The sequence below is a fragment of the Ursus arctos genome, unplaced genomic scaffold, assembly GCF_023065955.2.
Source record: "Ursus arctos isolate Adak ecotype North America unplaced genomic scaffold, UrsArc2.0 scaffold_2, whole genome shotgun sequence".
Classification (NCBI taxonomy): Eukaryota; Metazoa; Chordata; class Mammalia; order Carnivora; family Ursidae; genus Ursus; species Ursus arctos.
The window spans coordinates 1,237,017-1,255,210 of NW_026622874.1; the positions used below are offsets into that span (position 1 = coordinate 1,237,017).

An 18,194-nucleotide genomic window follows, 5' to 3' on the forward strand; every position below is an offset into this window, starting at 1 on the left:
ACTGAAAATATATTAACTGTAAAGCCCATAGAACATAGAAGACACAAGAAACTGGCAAACAGTCACATGAAACCATGATGTCGGACGGTGTGTCTCCACACAGACATGGGCCACTTTGATGTGTGTTTCATTATATAAATTATCTGCTATTTATACATTCTTCTTTATATCACAAACACAAAATACATATGCTCACAGAATAAAAGAATACATAGGCAGTCCATAGTTACACATCACGAGTACAAATCACTAACTTATTTTTTTTCTAATAACGATTTTTCAGAGAAATATGTTCTAAAAGTAAATTGTGCCATTAATACAAAACAAAGAGCTAATAAAAGGAGGGCAGAAGAAGTAGCGCACGGAGTTCCAAGCTTAACCAACAAAATAATAATGTTTAAGGGAATCAGGCATCGTACCCCCTCCCTGAAGTCACAGTCTGTCAACTTACAAGCAGTACTAGCCGCGATTTGGTGCCAATGCAACAATCTGCAGAATAAATTCAAAATGAGCATGAAGAAGCTCAGGTAAGACTCTATAACCTAGTAACTATTTCTAAAGCTCCCAGTCTCACTTTTTCATTCATTCTCACAATAATTGACTAAATGAGATACCTGGATTCATGTCACCCTAAGCTTATTTCTAATCAAGACAAGCGTTAGGTGTCTGATCAACGTAGCCCCCATCTTCTATAAGGAACCAGAAAAGGAATATAGTGTTTGACTGAACAAGAGCAGCTAACCACTGTAGTCTCACACCCTAAAGTCCAGCTCTCCGCACGTACACACCTATAAGATAGAATTTATAATTGCCACCTCTTGCATATAATATTAAAAGCATACCAAACAATGAAAACACTGTAACTTATTTAAAAACACATTAACTGCCCTCCAAATAGCTCTTCTCAGAACAAACTCTATATAGAATGGGTGGCAAATATCCAGTTTTTTCAATTGATGTAGGAATACAATAGTAATAATTTAGGCTCAAGTGGATTATGTCCTTAATTTATCCAATTGGAATACTTTAAGTCTAAAACAGGCAACTCATCTCCAATTTTTATTTCCTATCATACTGTGTTGTCCCAGACACAGAAAACTGCATTCACAGGTACACAACACAGTACCGTCTGTAAGGCTAGAGAAAAAAACCACCAACGCTGTGTCAGGATGCCCATGAACCTTCACAATAAACCCATAACAATATTCCCTCAAACACATATTCATCACCGCCTCTTAATGATTTTGGCCCACATAGCAGAAAGTTGGGATTTAGTACAGAGCAAGGTAGCATAGCGCTTTCCAGCTGTATTCATGAAAGAACATTTACAAACTTACCTGGACTCCCCAAGGGGCTCACACCAATTAGACCTTTAACAATTTCCTTGATTCCAAGCTATGATTTTCTTTTTTGTCACTACTAACATTAACTAAAAAAATCTTGCCCAATAAGCACTACAGATAATATGCTAAAGAAAAATAATCCCAGCATAAAACGCAATAGGAACAACTGGTACAGAAGTTAAATAAAGAATATTACTTCCTTAATTTTAGTAGTATTGTTGATTGTGACCAGAATGAAGTTACCTAAGCAACCACTCCAAAGCACACACAATATTCAAATGTATCTTTATGATGGCTCAGTGTCTAGAAGTTTGTTGCTGATAGCATTGTTATAACATGTAGAAAGCTGTCAGATCCGTTTGGGGGGGGGGAGCTCTGAATATACAGGTTTATTTAATGGTCATATGGCACTAAAATACCCATAAACAAAATCATAAAAATAACCCAAAGTAAAAAATAATTTAGTCTAAGACCAAAAAAAAAAAAAAAAGAATTGTTTAGTCACAAGTAAAATCTTTAAACCAACCATAGATTCCCAGGCACATTCACTCTTGTCGAAGAACTGCAAAGTGGTCTTTTCATTTCTAAAATGTTATGCATTTACATAATCCTGACAACCCAAATGCTTAGGGGGAGCATATGAAAAAGCTTCTAACAACTATTACGGATGCTAGAAAATCACATGCATAACAAAATATGTGGGATGCCCAAACCTGCTGATATTGCTGATTGCAGATTAATCTATGTGAAATCAGCAGGGAAAGGAGCGGGCAGGGGACGGCTGGCCGCATTTAGTTCACTGTGTCTCTACACAGATGAGAACGTCAGGTTATCTTCAAGGAGAGTGTGCAGTATTTGGCAATATGGGAAACCCATGAGGCCACAAAATTGATATACACGTTACTCTGGGGGAAAAACAAAGTCAAAGAAGCCAAAAGTTTCCGTTTCTCCAAGGAAGTGAGGACATTCTTACCTTTCTGTATACCAGCATGTTGGGTGATTCGTCTGCGACCCCGTTGCTGGTCTGCGTGTAATTATTCCCCTGGGCCATGTCACCCCACAGTTGGTCCGCTGAGATCTCAGATGCTGGAATTACTGGTCTGCGCGCTGCAAAGGGTGAGGGAGACTTCAGTGAGATACGAATGGTGGTGCTCAAGGGGGGTGACCACCCCACATGGAGCATACTTACATGCCGGGCTGGCTGGAGGAAGGGGCACAGAAATAGATTTTTTTAAAAAAACTGATTTTACACCTACAGTAACCTCAGGGAGTTGTAAGAAATGACAATCTTTTAGTTAGAATAGTCATTTGGCTCCGGTTTTAACTGACTTGATCTTCTGGATACTCATTTTAAAAAGTATCGGATGCTCCCCTAAAAACCCACGGTTACCACGTCTGCGCTACCGAGTTCTCAGGTCTCCCAACACTTGCATCTCGACTTGATGATGTTTTCCCAAAAGGGCGGAAAGGCAGCACCCTCGCTCCCAGGTGATCTGGCTAGTTCCCCACCGGCAGCGCATCACACAGGCCCCTTCCGCGCGGCATTCTCCCTTCGTTCCCCCGGGTCTCCCACACGGAGCCGAAGGAGCTTCGCCCACTGCCACCTGCCCGCGCTGCGCGCCCCGGGTCCCCTCCTCTCCACTCCGCTTCCGAAGTCAGGACGGAACCCTGCCCAGTCTTCGCCAGAAGGCACCAGAATCCGTCCCGGCCACAGGAACTGGTGGCAGTCCACCCTTCGGCGAGTACCTGGGTCACCGCGGGCAGCAGCCCGACTGCAGGAGCCCGAGAGCCACCGGCCCAACTGGAGCAAGCCGGCGAGCCCCAGCTCCCGCCGCCCGGCTCTCCCGGCGCCACAAATGGCAGCGGTGTCAGCACCGCGGACCCGGGCGAGCGCGGTGCCCGCAGCCCGGCCGGGACGCGGGGCTCCCGGGGCGGCCGCGCGGCGGGGCGCCGAGCGCGGGTGGGTGCGGGGCGGGGGCGCGGGGCGCGCGAGGCGGCGCCGCCTCCCCCCTTCCCACCGCCCCTATTTACCTCGTCGGCCAAGGTCACGGCCCCGCGGCGTGTGCCCTCCCGGGCGCGCTGGGTGCCGGCGCGGTCAGCGGGCGGCTGGCGGAGCGGCGAGGCAGGGCAGCCTCATCACACTCGGCGGATGCGGAACCGCGCGGCTCAGGCGACCGCCGCCGTCGCCGCCGCCGTGCACAGGCGGCCCCCGGCAGCCCGCCGCTCGCGCCCGCTGCCCCCCTCCCCGCCGCCTGGCCGGCCCGCTCCCTCCGCCGCCTCTGCTCCCGGGCACGGGGACCCGCCGAGCGCGCGCGGGAGCCGAGGCGCCGGCCCGTGCGCGCGACTGGGAGGCGGGCGGAGGGCGGTCACGTGGGCCGGGCGGCCGGAGGTGCGGGCTCCTGGGCGCCGGGCTCTGCGCGGCCGCCCCGCCGGCCGCCCTCGCGCCCCGGCCCCGCGGGCGCCCTCCCCGCGCGGCCGCCGGTGTCCGCGCCGCGGGCGGCCTGGGAACCCGCGCGGGGCGGCGAGCGCCAGCCGGAAGGGCAGGGCGGGCGGGCGGATGGAGGGATGCGGGGATGCAGGGATGCAGGGATGCAGGGATGGAGGGAGCCCCGCGCAGCCGGCGCGTTTCATCACGTGCCTGCTGACTCCGCTGACAGTGCGAGGGCAGCAGATGATTGATTATCGCTGTGCTTAAATGACGAGAGTAGAGACACACTGAGAAGTCCTAGGAGTGAAGAAGATGGCCAGGACCAATTGAGCCACTCAGCCCGCTGCCTGCGGCTTTCACAGCTTCCTCCTAAGTTTGAGAAATGGGGACCGATTTGGAGGCTGCAAGCTCGAGCTGGAAACCTTGCCACCTGTGAAACCCAAGGGCCATCCCCGATGCGTGCTGCCTCCTTGGGAGGGAGGTGCTCAGAGGACTCACCTCTCTGCCACAGCTCTCACCCCATGGCAGGTTTCAAAGAGGGCCTGGGGTGCTGACCCCCCGGAACTAGTCTTCAAGTCGCTGTCACTAATTCTCTGTAAGGGTTAGAACGACATGAAGAAGAAAAATCACTGTTGTCCCAGTTACAGTAAAGAAACTTGTGTCTCTGGCTTTCCGGGGCAGATTTGGGAAGCTATAAATATCTGAAGCTTTCTTTCCTCAGCTGGGCCAGGTGTGGGGGAGAGACAGAGGATAATCAAGACAGCTGCTCCTTAACCCCCTGGGTACAAATAGAATAGAAGTTACCCCTGGTAGGGACGGCTATTCAGAGCGCGCCCAGAGCCATGTGGTCCAGGGCCTTTCCCCAGTCCCGCCCAGGCAGGCAGGTTTCACCCCAGGAACAAAGACTTACCTAACCTATTCTCTGTTCTAAACACTACAGGGCAAAGGTTACTATCCCGACTGCTTTACACACACTATAATTTGACCCATCTCCCACTCCACAGTTCCCAAAATTTCGGCATTCTGTGCTCTGGAAATTACGCTGTTTTTCACCAAAGTTGCCATTTTTAAAAATTCTTCTCTACTATTTCCTAAACATTCTAGCTGTAACCAGACTTACCTCTTCCCCTTCAGCCCCTCTCTCTCCCCGTTAGCTTAGTCTGCTTCTGGGAAGTTGACGTGAATGGAATTAATAAATTTGTAAAGAATAACTGGGCATGCTCGCTCAGCTTGACCATTTTTCCTCTTAAGGAGGAACTTCCTGAAGAAGGCAGGCTTTCCCCTTTGCATCACTAGACAAAGGTTCTAACCCCCTTGGGGCCCTGCCCCTGCTCAGCACTGATGAATCATTCTCATCAATGAGCAAACTAACAGATAGAATAGAGTATATACTTCATACACGGGGTGTAAAATACACCCCAGCTGCATGGGACCCCATCCACCTATCCATCCATCATGTAGATAGGATATGTTTATCTATATCAACATATATATAATCTTGCATAAGCTAGTTATATGTAGATAGAGCTATGTATAAAATCTCCCTTGACACACTTTCCACTTATTCCTGCCCTATTTTTTGGCTTCCATTGGCACCAAGAACTTCTTATTTTGTCTTGAACCCATTCTATTCTGGCAACAACCTCCATGTTACTAAACCAATAGTGAATTCTCAGTTCTCATATCAGGTGACTTTCAGCAGAAGCTGAAGTTGATCTCTTTCACATTGTCAAGAACATTCTACGTTCGGCTGCTGTGACCCCACTGCACTACTGGTTGCTATTTCTCAGGCTATTACTTGTTCTGCTTTATCTTTTTCATCCCTAAATTTTGGAGTGCCTCAGATCTCAATCTTTGGGCCTCTCCTCCTTTCAATCTATATACACTCCCTACATGAGCTAAATCAGACCCCTATCTTTAAATGCTACCTAAATACTAATAACTTTCAAGTGTAAACTTTAATGTAGGTCCATGCTCTGAAATCAACCACCTACCTAATTAACATCTCTGCTTGGATATCTAATTGGTGTCTGATTCAGCTTCATGATAACAAGGATATTGTCTGTTTAAGATTTTATTTTTACATATTTGAGAGAGAGGCAGAGACAGAGAGAGGGAGCATGAGCAGGGGGAGGGGCAGAGGGAGAAGAAGACTCCCCGCTGAGCCGGGAGCTCAAATGACTGATGCAGGGCCCATGCCAGGACCCTGAGACCATGACCTGAGCCAAAGGCGGACGCTCAACTGACTGAGCCACCCAGGCGCCCAGATATTGTCTGTAGCTCACGCCGTACGTATATCCCAGGCATAGTACAGTTTCTAGTCCACAATGGATGCATGTGAACTAAATGAATCAATGTATCTAAAGACAGTAATCTGATACATAATTTTTATATTTAGTAATACATTGTTTACATTATTATCTCATTTAACCCTCTAAAGCCCTAGTTATAATTGTTATCGCTTTTACATCAGTACACCAATAAGGAAGGGGAGGATCAGAATGGTTAAGTAAACTGCCCGATACAACCCACAGAACCACTAAGTGGCTGTGGTGGTTTGTTCCGTGTGGACTTGATTAGCTGGAAGACATTTCCCAGCATCCCCTTGCCTGTATGCAACTGCGCAGAGGAATTTACAAGATTGGGAAACAGAGCAAGACAGCACCTATTACTCCTCGAAGGTCTTTGCGGTTTGGGTGTTGGCACGTGCTGAGTCCCAGAAGGTTCTAGCATGTTCTTGTTCTCCTTCACTTCACTTTCAGATTTTCCAAATTCTTTCCTCTCCTGAGCAAGAGTAGCCCCACACAATTCACAAAAGCCTGAATCTGGACCAACAGAGGCAACAGCCACACAAAGACTACAGATTTTCATTGACTTCTCTGCCAGCTCCCCTTCATGGTCTCCCTCCTGCACCTGGGCATGCCTGGCCCCCCAGCTTCCTCCGTAAGCTTCAATTTGCCCATTCACTTGCCTAAGACTCTGGGGGAGGGGGAATTAGTAGTGTCTTTTCCCAGATTCTTCAACGCTTTCTTCTGGAAAATAACTTCCCCAGCTTCCCTCACAATTATGTAAGGTCTTGTTCCCATAATACACCTCTTCCTCCATTATTTTCATAGTGCTTCTACTTCCCTGACTGAGTGGCTGGCAGAGCTCAAGTCCAAGTCTTCTGGTCCTTTTCACTATTCCACAAGAAATCTAAGTTAGAGAGACAAAAACCTTGAAACCAATGACACATGAGAATGCAAAACTGAACAATGAAAGTATGAAAGGTGTTGACATTCCAATCAGTCTCTTCAAGGACTAATAGGAGATCTACATGGAAAATGACAAGGGAAGGAGTTTCTAGTAAGGCACAAAGGCAAAATCTGAAGCCCATTTGGACAATTACTATAATAAGACTACCACTTCTTGAAGTCATACTATCTCTAAACACATTAAAATATTCTCACCATTTCTCACAAAATTTACCCCACAAGAAATGTAAGGAAACTGATGTTCAGGTTAGGAAACTTGATCATGATTGTGTATCCTTTTTTTTTTAATATTTTATTTATTTATTTGAGAGAGATAGAATGAGAAAGAGAGAGCATGAGAGGGGGGAGGGTCAGAGGGAGAGGGAGACTCAATCCCGAGACTCCAGGATCATGACCAGAGCCGAAGGCAGTCGCTTAACCAAGTGAACCATCCAGGCACCCCAGTTGTATACCTCCTAAACTTTAGAGTCTGGACTCAAACACACTGCTGTGTGACTCTGAAGCCCTATGAAAAACATGTGAAAAATGCCTCTAGCAACATAATGAGTTTTTACAAATCCGAGAGTCTCCCACGAAGACATGTCATTCTTTTTTTTTTTTTAAAGATTTTATTTATTTATTCGACAGAGAGAGAGACAGCCAGCGAGAGAGGGAACACAAGCAGGGGGAGTGGGAGAGGAAGAAGCAGGCTCATAGCGGAGGAGCCTGATGTGGGACTCGATCCCATAACGCCGGGATCACGCCCTGAGCCAAAGGCAGACGCTCAACCGCTGTGCCACCCAGACATCTGTCATTCTATTGTCTGTTTTATCTCTCCTCTGACCCGTCTTCCCTCCACACACCTAACTCACACATTTCTCTCTGGGCATTAATGGCTCCAGGTGGTTTATGGTTACTTACGGTTGCAAGGCAAATATGGAGGAAGATTCAAGGAATAGCATAGTTCACCATTTCTTCTTCTGTTATCATTAAGCCTCGTTAGGCAGCTCATCGTTTGTGTTATTGTGCACTGGGACCAAAATTATGTCCATCACCTTCACGTTCCTAGGACTCACATTTTTTCCATCTATAACCTGAGGGAATTAGACTAGATCATCTCTCAAAACCCGTCTGGATCTTAGAACATAAGGTTTTAATATGTTCTCTTTTGTCCCTTCCTCCTACATAATGGCCCTCTATGTTGTAAACAGCAAACAGTATGGATATTGTGGGATATTTTTCTGTTTCTTTTCTTTCTAAAGCCATGTAAATTTATGTGATCTTCTGCTATCATCATTCAAAATCATTTTTTATCATTTTCCTTATGGACCTGATGTTTTGTGGTATTTCTGTCAAATAAATTATATTGTAAAATGTAATAATGCATCTATTTTTCTATACCAGATAAAACTTCTAAAAAGTAAAAGCCCTGTTACTTCACTAAGTAAATATAATTCTCCCCCAAATAATGATATTTAAGGCTTTTGTTGTTATTGTTTTTTTGTTTGTTTTCAGCTTCAGCAGTCTTATCTTGGGAAAAAAGTAGAATTTGATTTATATTTTTGAGATATTGGACGTAGTGGTAGTAGTTTGCTAGGACGTTGTAACAAAGTATCACAGACTGAGAGGCTTAAACAATAGAAACGTGTTGTCTCATAGTTCTGGAGACCAGAAGTCTAAAATCAAGGTGCGGGCGAGTTGCTTCCTTCTGAGGACTCTGAAGTGAAGATCTGTTCCAGGCTGAGCTCCTTGGCTTGTACATGACTATCTCTCCCTGTGTCTCTTCACATTGCCTTCCATGTTTGTCTCTGTGTCCAAATTACCCCTTTGTATAAGGACACCAGTCATACTGGATTTGGGGCCATTCTACTGACCACATTGTAACTTGATTACCTCTCTAAAGACCCTATCTCCAAAAAGGTCACACTGTGAGGTACAGGGGGTTAGAACTGCAAAAGTATCTTTTGGGGGGATGACACCATGTGACCCATAACAACAGTGTATATTTTTGCAAATCATTAGGGTCTCTAGGATTTCTTAAGTGCGAACTACCTCCTTCCCTCCTTTCATTAAACAGATACTTGTTTATTTCTTGCACATGAAAAGGTGTTTTCCTATATATATTATATAACATATACATATGGTGTCTATACAAAGAACATAAGGAAATATAATAGGTGACTTTTGCCCTCAAGAAGTTTCTAGTCTAGTTCAGAGGATAAAATTTCTCTTTTTGTCACAATTCACAACGCAGTCTGATCCACAAATCCAGTCGGCTCTACCTGCAACTATGCCAGAATTCTCACCACCTCCTCTGCTCCCACCCTGGTTTAAGCCACGATTTAATCTCTCTCCTGGGTTAAGACAAAGACCCAATTGCTTTCTCTGCCCCCATCCTTTCCCATCTACACCAATCTCAATGTAGCAGCCAGTGATCTCTGTAAAATGAAGTCATGTCACTTCTCCATGAAAATGCTCCAAAGACACCCACATCACTCAAAGTATCTTCGAAATCCTCTGAGGCCCTCATGATCTGACACCTTGCTAACTCTTCTGGCCTCGGTGTATGCTACTGTCTTTCTTACTTACTCTGTTCCAGTCACACTGCCCTCCTTGATTCTTTAAACACTCTCACACGCGGCTGCCGCAGGATATTTGCACTGGCTGACCTCCGCCTGGAATCCTCTTCCCCCAGATATTCCTCCCTTTCTTTCTTCAATTCTTTACTCAAATGGCACCCTCTCAGTGAAGCCTATTCTTCATGCCCTAATTATGATTATGACTCTCCTGGGTGAAGCCTGGGTGGCTTCAATCAGTTCAACATCCGACTCTTGGTTTCAGCTCAGGTCATGATCTCCGGGTCATGAGATCAAGCCCCGTGTCGGTTCCATGCTCAGGCTGCTTAAGGTTCTCTCTCTCTCCTGCTGCCCCCACCCCCACTCACACTTTCTCTCTCTCTCTCTCTAAAATAAGAGGAAAAAAAAAGATAATGTACTGTCCTTGCACTTCCTTTTCTAATAACATGTTTACTTGCTTTCCAGAGCACCTATCACCTTCCCCCATACTGTTCTATTCACTTACTGACGGTGTTTCTTGTCTGTCTCCCCCCAGAAGAAATGAAGTTCTGTGAGGTCAGGGATGTTTCTTCTCCTATTCATTGCTGTATTCCCAGGGTCTAGAACAAGATATGGTATACAGTTGGCACCCAAAAATTATTTGCTGATCTATTGTGAATAAATCCATGAACATGATTCCATTGCAAGACTGGATGGACTAGAAGAATCCTGTCAACAGCTTTGAACAAAACTGAATTAGCATCAGGTTTCACTGTGGATCGAAGTGATCCAGCCTTCAAACCTGTTTCTTGTGCGTCATAAAGGGTAAGAATAATTTCTTTTCCCACCCCACACCCACTTCACAGAGGAATGGTTGAGAATTAATTAAATGGTAACGTGGAAAAGGCATTTTGAATTTCTAGGAGAAAGCACTTCATTAATTTGAGGCTTTTATTACATGAAAGAATTGTGAGCAACACAGGGGCAAGCAGAAAGAGGAGAACAATGTTGAAGGGATTATACGCTTCACAATACTACTTTGGTATATTAGGCGATAATTGATTTGAGATTGATATAAGCAGAGTGAAAAAAAAGAAAAGTGCTTTGAGAAATCTTACCCCAAGGACAGGCTTTTTAAAAATACCTTCTTCTCTGTAGTCAAATCTCAATTTTTTATAGCACAATACCCTCATTAATGAATTACTCTCCACTTTTACGATCCTTTTGTCCATTTTATGGCCATTTTCCTGCTAATTAGAGCTCCCATAGCAATGTCAGAGGGCTGGCAAAGAAGACGAGGAAAAACTAAAATTTGTCCTTCTCAGGAGTTGATTCCTCTCTCCTTTCTGCTGAAATGTTTAAACTTTGATCTAGATTTCTGCCAGAATGACACCATTTTTAAATGTTATACATTTTTCAATTAATTGGAAAATTAGCTGAGCCTGTATTATGAGCAAGACACTGCGTAAAGTTTGGAAAGAAACAGGGAACATGTTGAGTCTTGTTCCTGCCCTTCCATTTTTGGAATGGTGAACAGAACCAGAGACAGCATCAGGACCTCTGAGGTTTAGCCCTGACTCCACTGCTTAAAATCTAGGTCACATGGGGCCAGTGACTTGACCATCTCAAGCCCTGATTTCCTTCACTATAAAACAAAACTTGTATCATCTGCTTTCTCTTACTCTACTGTGAAAATCTTTCTATTCCAGCACAGATTAAGTTGTTTGGAAAGACGGTCTGGTGGTGACCATACTGAGCACATCAGGAGAGGCAGTGGCCCAGAAACAGACCGTCACTCCGCTGGGCAGACACCAGGGGTGCCTAGAGCTACCGTCATTGAAAACAGTCCATCCAACAGGCAGTGTGTGGCATGTAGAGTGTAGTAAAGACCAAGTGGCAGGGTCAGGATGGCATAACAAGGGGCGCCTGGGTGGCTCAGTGGGTTAAGCGTCTGCCTTCCATTCAGGTCATGATCCCAGGGTCCTGAGATTGAGTCCCACATCGGGCTCCCTGCTCAGCAGTGAGGCTGTTTTTTCCTCTCCCTCTGCCTGCGCCCCCCCCCCCACTTGTGCTCTCTCTCTCTCTCTCTCTGTCAAATAAATAAATAAAATCTAAAAAAAAAAAAAAAAGGAATTGCATAACAAGGGATCCAAGTTAGTGCCCCTGCAGGATGGTGAAGCGTGGAAAGACCAGGCCACATCTGGAGTTTCAGCAGGCAGCAGGGCTGCTGTTGGGATGCCTGGGAGCAGAGCGCCCCCAGCCAGATGGGAGCCATGGGCGTTATGATCCCAGAAGGTGGGAAAGTGCACACATTTCCTATTTGGTTTCTAAACCCTTAGCTGGGAACAGCCTTCACACTGGAAATGATAGAAGGCATGATTAGAATAATAAATAATAAAAATGGGAGGGATGGGGGCGCCTGGGTGGCACAGCGGTTAAGCGTCTGCCTTCGGCTCAGGGCGTGATCCCGGCGTTCTGGGATCGAGCCCCACATCGGGCTCCTCTGCTGGGAGCCTGCTTCTTCCTCTCCCACTCCCCCTGCTTGTGTTCCCTCTCTCGCTAGCTGTCTCTATCTCTATCGAATAAATAAATAAAATCTTTTAAAAAAAAAAATGGGAGGGATGATCCTCAAATAATACACACAGAAGCCAGACTTCGGTGAGGCGAGCTTCCGTTCTCCAGGTGACACAGCTCCTCGGCGTTAGAGCCGGGACTTCAAGCCAGCCTAACATTCCAAATCCCACACCCTGTGATGCTGCCTGTAATAGGCAACCAGGACTCGGGATAAGGAAAGAAGCAGTAAAAGGTACTCGATTGTTTTCAAGTTTGCCTCCAGAGTCAGAGCAGTTCTAGTCATTTGCCCTGAAGAAATGTGGAAATGAAATTCTCAGGAACTTCTAAAGTGTGGTGGAGAAAAGATGATAGCAAAATAGAGTTAACTTGCCTCAAATATGGGAGCAAATGGATACCCAAATCAAATTGGCACACAGACCCTGTCCATAGGAAAGCTTTATCATAGAATTCAATAAGTGCTTATTAAGTCCCTATAATACCAGGCACCATGTTAGTCTCTGGTGATGAACAGACCTTCCCAAGACAGAGGCCAGTAGAAGGGACAAGTGGGTCACTCACTGTAGCACGATGTGCTCAGTGTGTGTGCATATAAAGGTGTTAGGAAAGCACAGAGATGAGAGTCAAGGACATTTTACCCGAGTCGTTAAAACGGATGGGAATCTTCCGGGTGGACAAAGAGGAGGAATAGCACAGGTGGGCAGAATAAAATGTGCTGAATGACAGAAACAGGAGTAAGGACGAATGTTTGATGAACACCAGAAAGTTCGGTATGGCGGGTTTCAAAGACAGGGAATGCCTCAGATGGAGACGAAGCTGGGATGTGAACTGGGGACAGATCGTGGAGAAGCTACGGCTCATGCTGAGAAGGCTGGGCTTTAAGCAATCAAAAAGATGAGGAGCTTTGAAAACTTGAAGAGTCGTGATCACAAAGGGCCAATGAGGGCCCGCCGAGCACATGTCACACGGACTAGCTTCATGTCCTCCGCCAGGACGGGCTCTAGACGGACAAGTGAGGCCTGTGTGACAGTATGTGTTCTTCAGCAAGACGGGCAACAAGTTCTTCTGCAATAGCTTTGTAAATGTGACAGTAAAATCAGAGTTTACATAACTGACTAAATAAGGTCGGCAACTGAGAAATTGACTGGGACACACCGAAAAGGAGAACTTTATGGAGAAGATTCAGAACTCCGACCTTAGAATCTCCCTGTTCTAACTGGGCGTGCACGCAGTGACTCTATTACAGGTGTAAACAGCCCACTTACCAAATGTATAAATGGCACAGAGCTATGAGGAATAGCCAATGCCCTGGAAAATGGCAGGGGGACCCAAAGAGATCAAGGCAGGCTAAAAAGATGGAAAAAAGGGAAAATAGCAAGGAGAAATCGTAAGCCTCGTATCCAGATGGAAGAGAGCTGGCTTAGCACTGAATACAGGACAGAAAAGATGTGACCCAATGAACATCAGTTTACATGAAAAAGACACTAGGTTTTTGTTTGTTTTGGTTGTAGTTGAAAGCAAACTCAATATTGTTCAAAAAGAGCACACATCTGCCCCCAAAAAAACCACTCTGATGACTGGAAGAAAGAGACATTTTGTTGGTGAAAAAAAGGGCTTGGATGACTTGGGATAATTATCTGAAAACATTAAAGGACTCCCAGGAGGAAAAAGAATCAAACAATCTTTGAAGCCCCAGAGGACGAACTTCACTTTAACAGGTGGAAGTCTCAGGCAGATAGATTTCAGTTCAACGCCAGGAAGTACTTTCTAACCGCTGTTTATCCTTAAGGAAGAGGTCAGCTGCACGTCCCTGGAGGCGTCTGAGGGCACCTGGTTGACCCCAGTCTGCAAGAGCTAGTTGCTACCTTGAGAATGCTAGTCTAGGAGACGTCCACGATGTCTTCTTGTAAGATGAGATGGCATAGGAGGAAGTGATTTGAAAACCGAACACTACCATTTTCCTGGGAGGCTTTCAAGTGATTTTGATGTAAACTGAGACAAGAATGACATGAGATATTTAAACAACAGCTGAGTGATGCCAATGACATGGTCTCTCTTTGAGTTCGTCTTGGGCTTCAGTGGTGTCAGGGAAGACTTCACGTGGGAAAGGGGGCTTCCTTAGCTTCGAACACTGGGTAGATGGAAAGGGGGTGCAATGGCTGTTGCTCAAGTGGGACCATGACAGACACTGCACACCCAGAAACATTTATTATTTGTCTTCATTTGAGTGGTCTTTTTACCACATGGTTGTCTTAAATGCACCTGCCAGTCAGCAGCTTATAGGTCCTCAGGAGATGCTGATTTTATCCTGCTCAGGGCGAAAGGACACCTGCTCACCCCAGCCAAGCCTCACTTGTAATTCCCTGGTTCTCCATCATCCTGGCTTGTAAATACTGCCTAGGGCTTCCAGCTAGCCAAGCATTAGCACTCCTGAATTTCTGTAAACCTACTTGTGTAAGGAGAATAGCGCAAGGAGGGGCTCCTGGGTGGCTCAGTCATTAAGCGTCTGCCTTCGGCTCAGGGCGTGATCCCGGCGTTCTGGGATTGAGCCCCACATCAGGCTCTTCCGCTGGAAGCCTGCTTCTTCCTCTCCCACTCCCCCTGCTGTGTTCCCTCTCTCGCTGGCTGTCTCTATCTCTGTCAAATAAATAAATAAATAAATCTTAAAAAAAAAAAAAAGAATAGCGAAAGGAAAAAAGAAAAGAAGGAATGGAAAGCCTTACTTAAATTACTTAATACACTCCTATAACTGATAGAAAAACATCTAGGAACTTGACCTTAAGTGGGTTTCCTATGTCCATCAACATCAAATATCACAAGAAGGCGAATACTATAAGCAGAACACTGCTGTCAGTGCAAGACTGGAAAACAATCAATCTAAGGTAAAGAGTGTGGCACCTGAATTAAGATTCTCTATGTGCTGTGCGGTTTTCTCTTATGGTACATTAGCCTCCTTCCCTGCAGCTTTCAATCTACTTGGCACAAGGTAGTGTTCTATCCTTAGACAAGAGATCCTTTTCTTCCTTATTGTGGGTTATTCCATGGATAATTGTTCAAGGTATGAAAATCCATATGATTTACCTTTGATTAATAGGGCTCATTCACTAGATACTTCAAGATTCCCAGTGTAGACTGTGGGCACCTGGGAACCCAACCCTCCCTGAGCAGCAGGCCAAGGGCCCAGGTCCGTCTCTTTCAGTCCCCTCGGGCTTCTGAACACAGGTCACGGAGCCTCCCAAACACCTCAGCTCTTAAACCTAACCTCTGTCTACTTCCTGATTGGCAAAGAAGTTTTGGGTTTTGTTTTGTTCGGATGTTTGAGCTCTGCATCTTGAGAAAGCGGTGACCACTTGAGGCATCTGCAGAAGAAATGTTAGGATGAGCAGCCCTGCCCCTGGCAAGGGCCGTGGCACTCCAGGCCTGCAGACTCATCTGGCCCAAGGCGCTCCCTCTCTCCCCAGACCCATATGTGAAGGCACCAAATTCAAGTGGCCCCTGTAAACACCCATGCCCCATCCCAAAGAAGCGTAAGTTGGACTCGAACACTGCTGACACAATTCTACCCTGATTGAGGGGAGAACAGTCTTTCCAGGAGCCCCTTAAGAGAGGCCCCAGAGTTCTCCACTCAGCCACCGCAGGTGGAGGGAAGCTGAGAAGCCACGGCAAGAACTCCTACAGATCCTCCAACCTCTGCCCCAAACACAGTCTTCCCGAATCCCTCAGTGCTGTATTCATTAAGCATCTACCGCACCCCTGAGAAGTTTCTGAATGAACGTCACAGTGCAAGTAGATGCAGAATTCTCTAGACCCCAAACAGGAACGCCAGAGAGCCACTGCTGTGCCCCAGAGGACGTCTCTCCCTAGCTCACCTTCTTTGCTGCCCCGATACCCTCTCTGTCCTATGCTGAACTCATCCAGTTCAGTGGCTTTAAACGCTGAGAGGCTGGTGGCACCCTGATTTACATGGCCAGTCCTGATTTCTCCTATCTCAGAGCTCCACACTCATGTTTCCAACAGCTCACTTGGCATCTTCATTGGGACACTTAATAGCCATTTCTATGAAAGAGGTTCAAGACAGAACTAGTTTCCCAACCTACATTCCCAAGTTTTCCTTTCCCAGAATTCCCCATAGGAGTAAGCAGGGCATTCTTTTCCCAGTTACACAAGAAAAAGCTAAGAATCATTCAAGTAAATCATAATCCTTCTCTTTTCCTCACTTGCAAGTCCTATCAGTACAGATCAAAATAAACATCTTGTCAAGATAATTCAATTCTCCCACTTTGCCTGCCACCTCCTCATTTAAGACATCAACATCTTCTACTAAACTACTTAAGTAGCCTTCTGACTAGTCCTAGAATTAGCATTCTCCAGAGAAGGCCACATGGTATATTTAAAATATGTAACATATCATGGTGATGTTCAGCAGCTTAAATCCTTCCATAGCTTCTCAATTCCCTTAGAATAAAATCCAAACCTCTCACTCTGACCTACAAGACCTTAAGTCATCTTACCCCTTGTGATGTCTCCAAGTTCATCTTACGTTCATTCCCTTCCACTCAAAACTCAAGAGGTGATCATCTCTATATCTTTTTATTGCAAATTTAAACGTCCCTTATTCTATTTTTTTAAGATTTACTTATTTATTTTAGAGAGAGAATGGGAGAGCGAGCACACATGAGCACAAGCAGGAAGAGGGGCAGAGGGAGAGGGAGAGAGAATCCTCAAGCAGACTTCCTGCTGAGCTGAGCATGGAGCCCCATGATCTCAGGGCTCTGGGATCATGACCTGAGCCAAAATCAAGATCCGGCCACTTAACAGACTGAGCCTCCCAGGTGCCCCTAAACTTCCCTTATTTTTGAAAGGCTTAAATATGATAAAAGTTAAAAGCACCCACTTTCTTAAGCATTATTCTTCATTACTATCACTCTGATTAGTAAGCCAAAGATTTGGAAATACTTTTCCACTAACTGGAGAATTCTTCAGACCAAGGATAATAGTGGTAGCTTCACACCACATTTGTGGGATTTGACAGAGAACAGAGAAACCCTTTTGAAGGATGATTTTTGTCCCACAGCAGATTTCCTCATCTATTTTCCTAATTCCTTAAGCTTATGAATAATTTATTGAACAGTCTGAGCCTAATGTAGAGACAATTTTTTTAAACCTTGACTCTTCACCGTCAACTGTTCTATGACAAATCTCCATTTCCCCCCCCTTAGTGGAATCTCAGGCAGATCCAGAGCCTCGGTTTAAAACTGGTAATCACATTGAATTAAACACTCACTTCCTCCTAGCCCAGACTGATTCAGACCTGAGGGACAAGGAGTGATGGGATTGGGCTTCTTTCTTATACCTCTCCTCTCCCTGCTCAGAGTCACTCTCCCCTCTGGTGTGCTAGGAATTGCTGCTGCTATTGTCTCCTCTTAAGCCGTGATTGCTGCTTCTCCTTCATGGCTGTCTGTGTAGTGAGTGTTCGAATGGTGGCTCCTCTGTGGGGCCCATGTTCAAGTCTCGTGGAAGGCCCTTTTGGAAGGGCCCTCTGACCTACAGAGTTCCCTGATGTAAGAGACTCATTCTTGCTTGCTCTGACCTCTTCTTAGTCCCAGGAGTTCCCACCTTGGTGATCTCTTCCAGAATAGCCCAATGGTGAAGTTCCCTTACCTGCTGACCATCCCTTTTGAGTGGCACACCTACAAGAAGGCTCGGTCCTGGCTACTTTTGTTGTGTCTACTGTTCTATGAGAAATCCGTATATCCTTGACCATTCAAATTATAGGAATTCAAGCGGTCACCTGCTACTCTTCTTTCCACCTGCCACTTCTCCAATTCTCTTTTACCCCTGCTCCCATAGACATGGAAGCGTGCCACCCCTTACTCTGCAACCATTCACCTGTAAGTAAGAGGTTGATTTCCCCTTTTTCCAAGCCCCCCGTCACTATGAGTAGTTCTCCTGGACCGGCCATCATTTGATGTTGGGGGTGGGAAACCCCAGAACTTCCCAAATAGTTCAGTATTTTTTCTTTTTATTATTGGTGTGTAACTGACACACAATATCCTATTAGTTT

At 45.8% G+C, this 18,194-nt stretch overlaps 1 protein-coding gene across 2 annotated transcripts in view; it reads right to left on the reverse strand.

Moving 5' to 3' along the window:
- RGS7 (regulator of G protein signaling 7) overlaps positions 1-18,194 on the reverse strand; it is a 580,289-nt gene that overhangs the window by 490,785 nt on the left and 71,310 nt on the right. The window contains exons 1-2 of one of the 2 annotated variants that reach the window (XM_057315142.1): positions 3,375-3,546; positions 2,317-2,450 (exon numbers count right to left, since the gene is read on the reverse strand). In XM_057315142.1, coding sequence (XP_057171125.1) covers positions 2,317-2,394 — 78 coding nt within the window. In that variant the 5' untranslated portion in view covers positions 2,395-2,450; positions 3,375-3,546. Of the gene's footprint in view, positions 1-2,316; positions 2,451-3,374; positions 3,547-18,194 lie in introns of those variants that run through there. The other variant, XM_057315141.1, reaches the window with a different exon arrangement.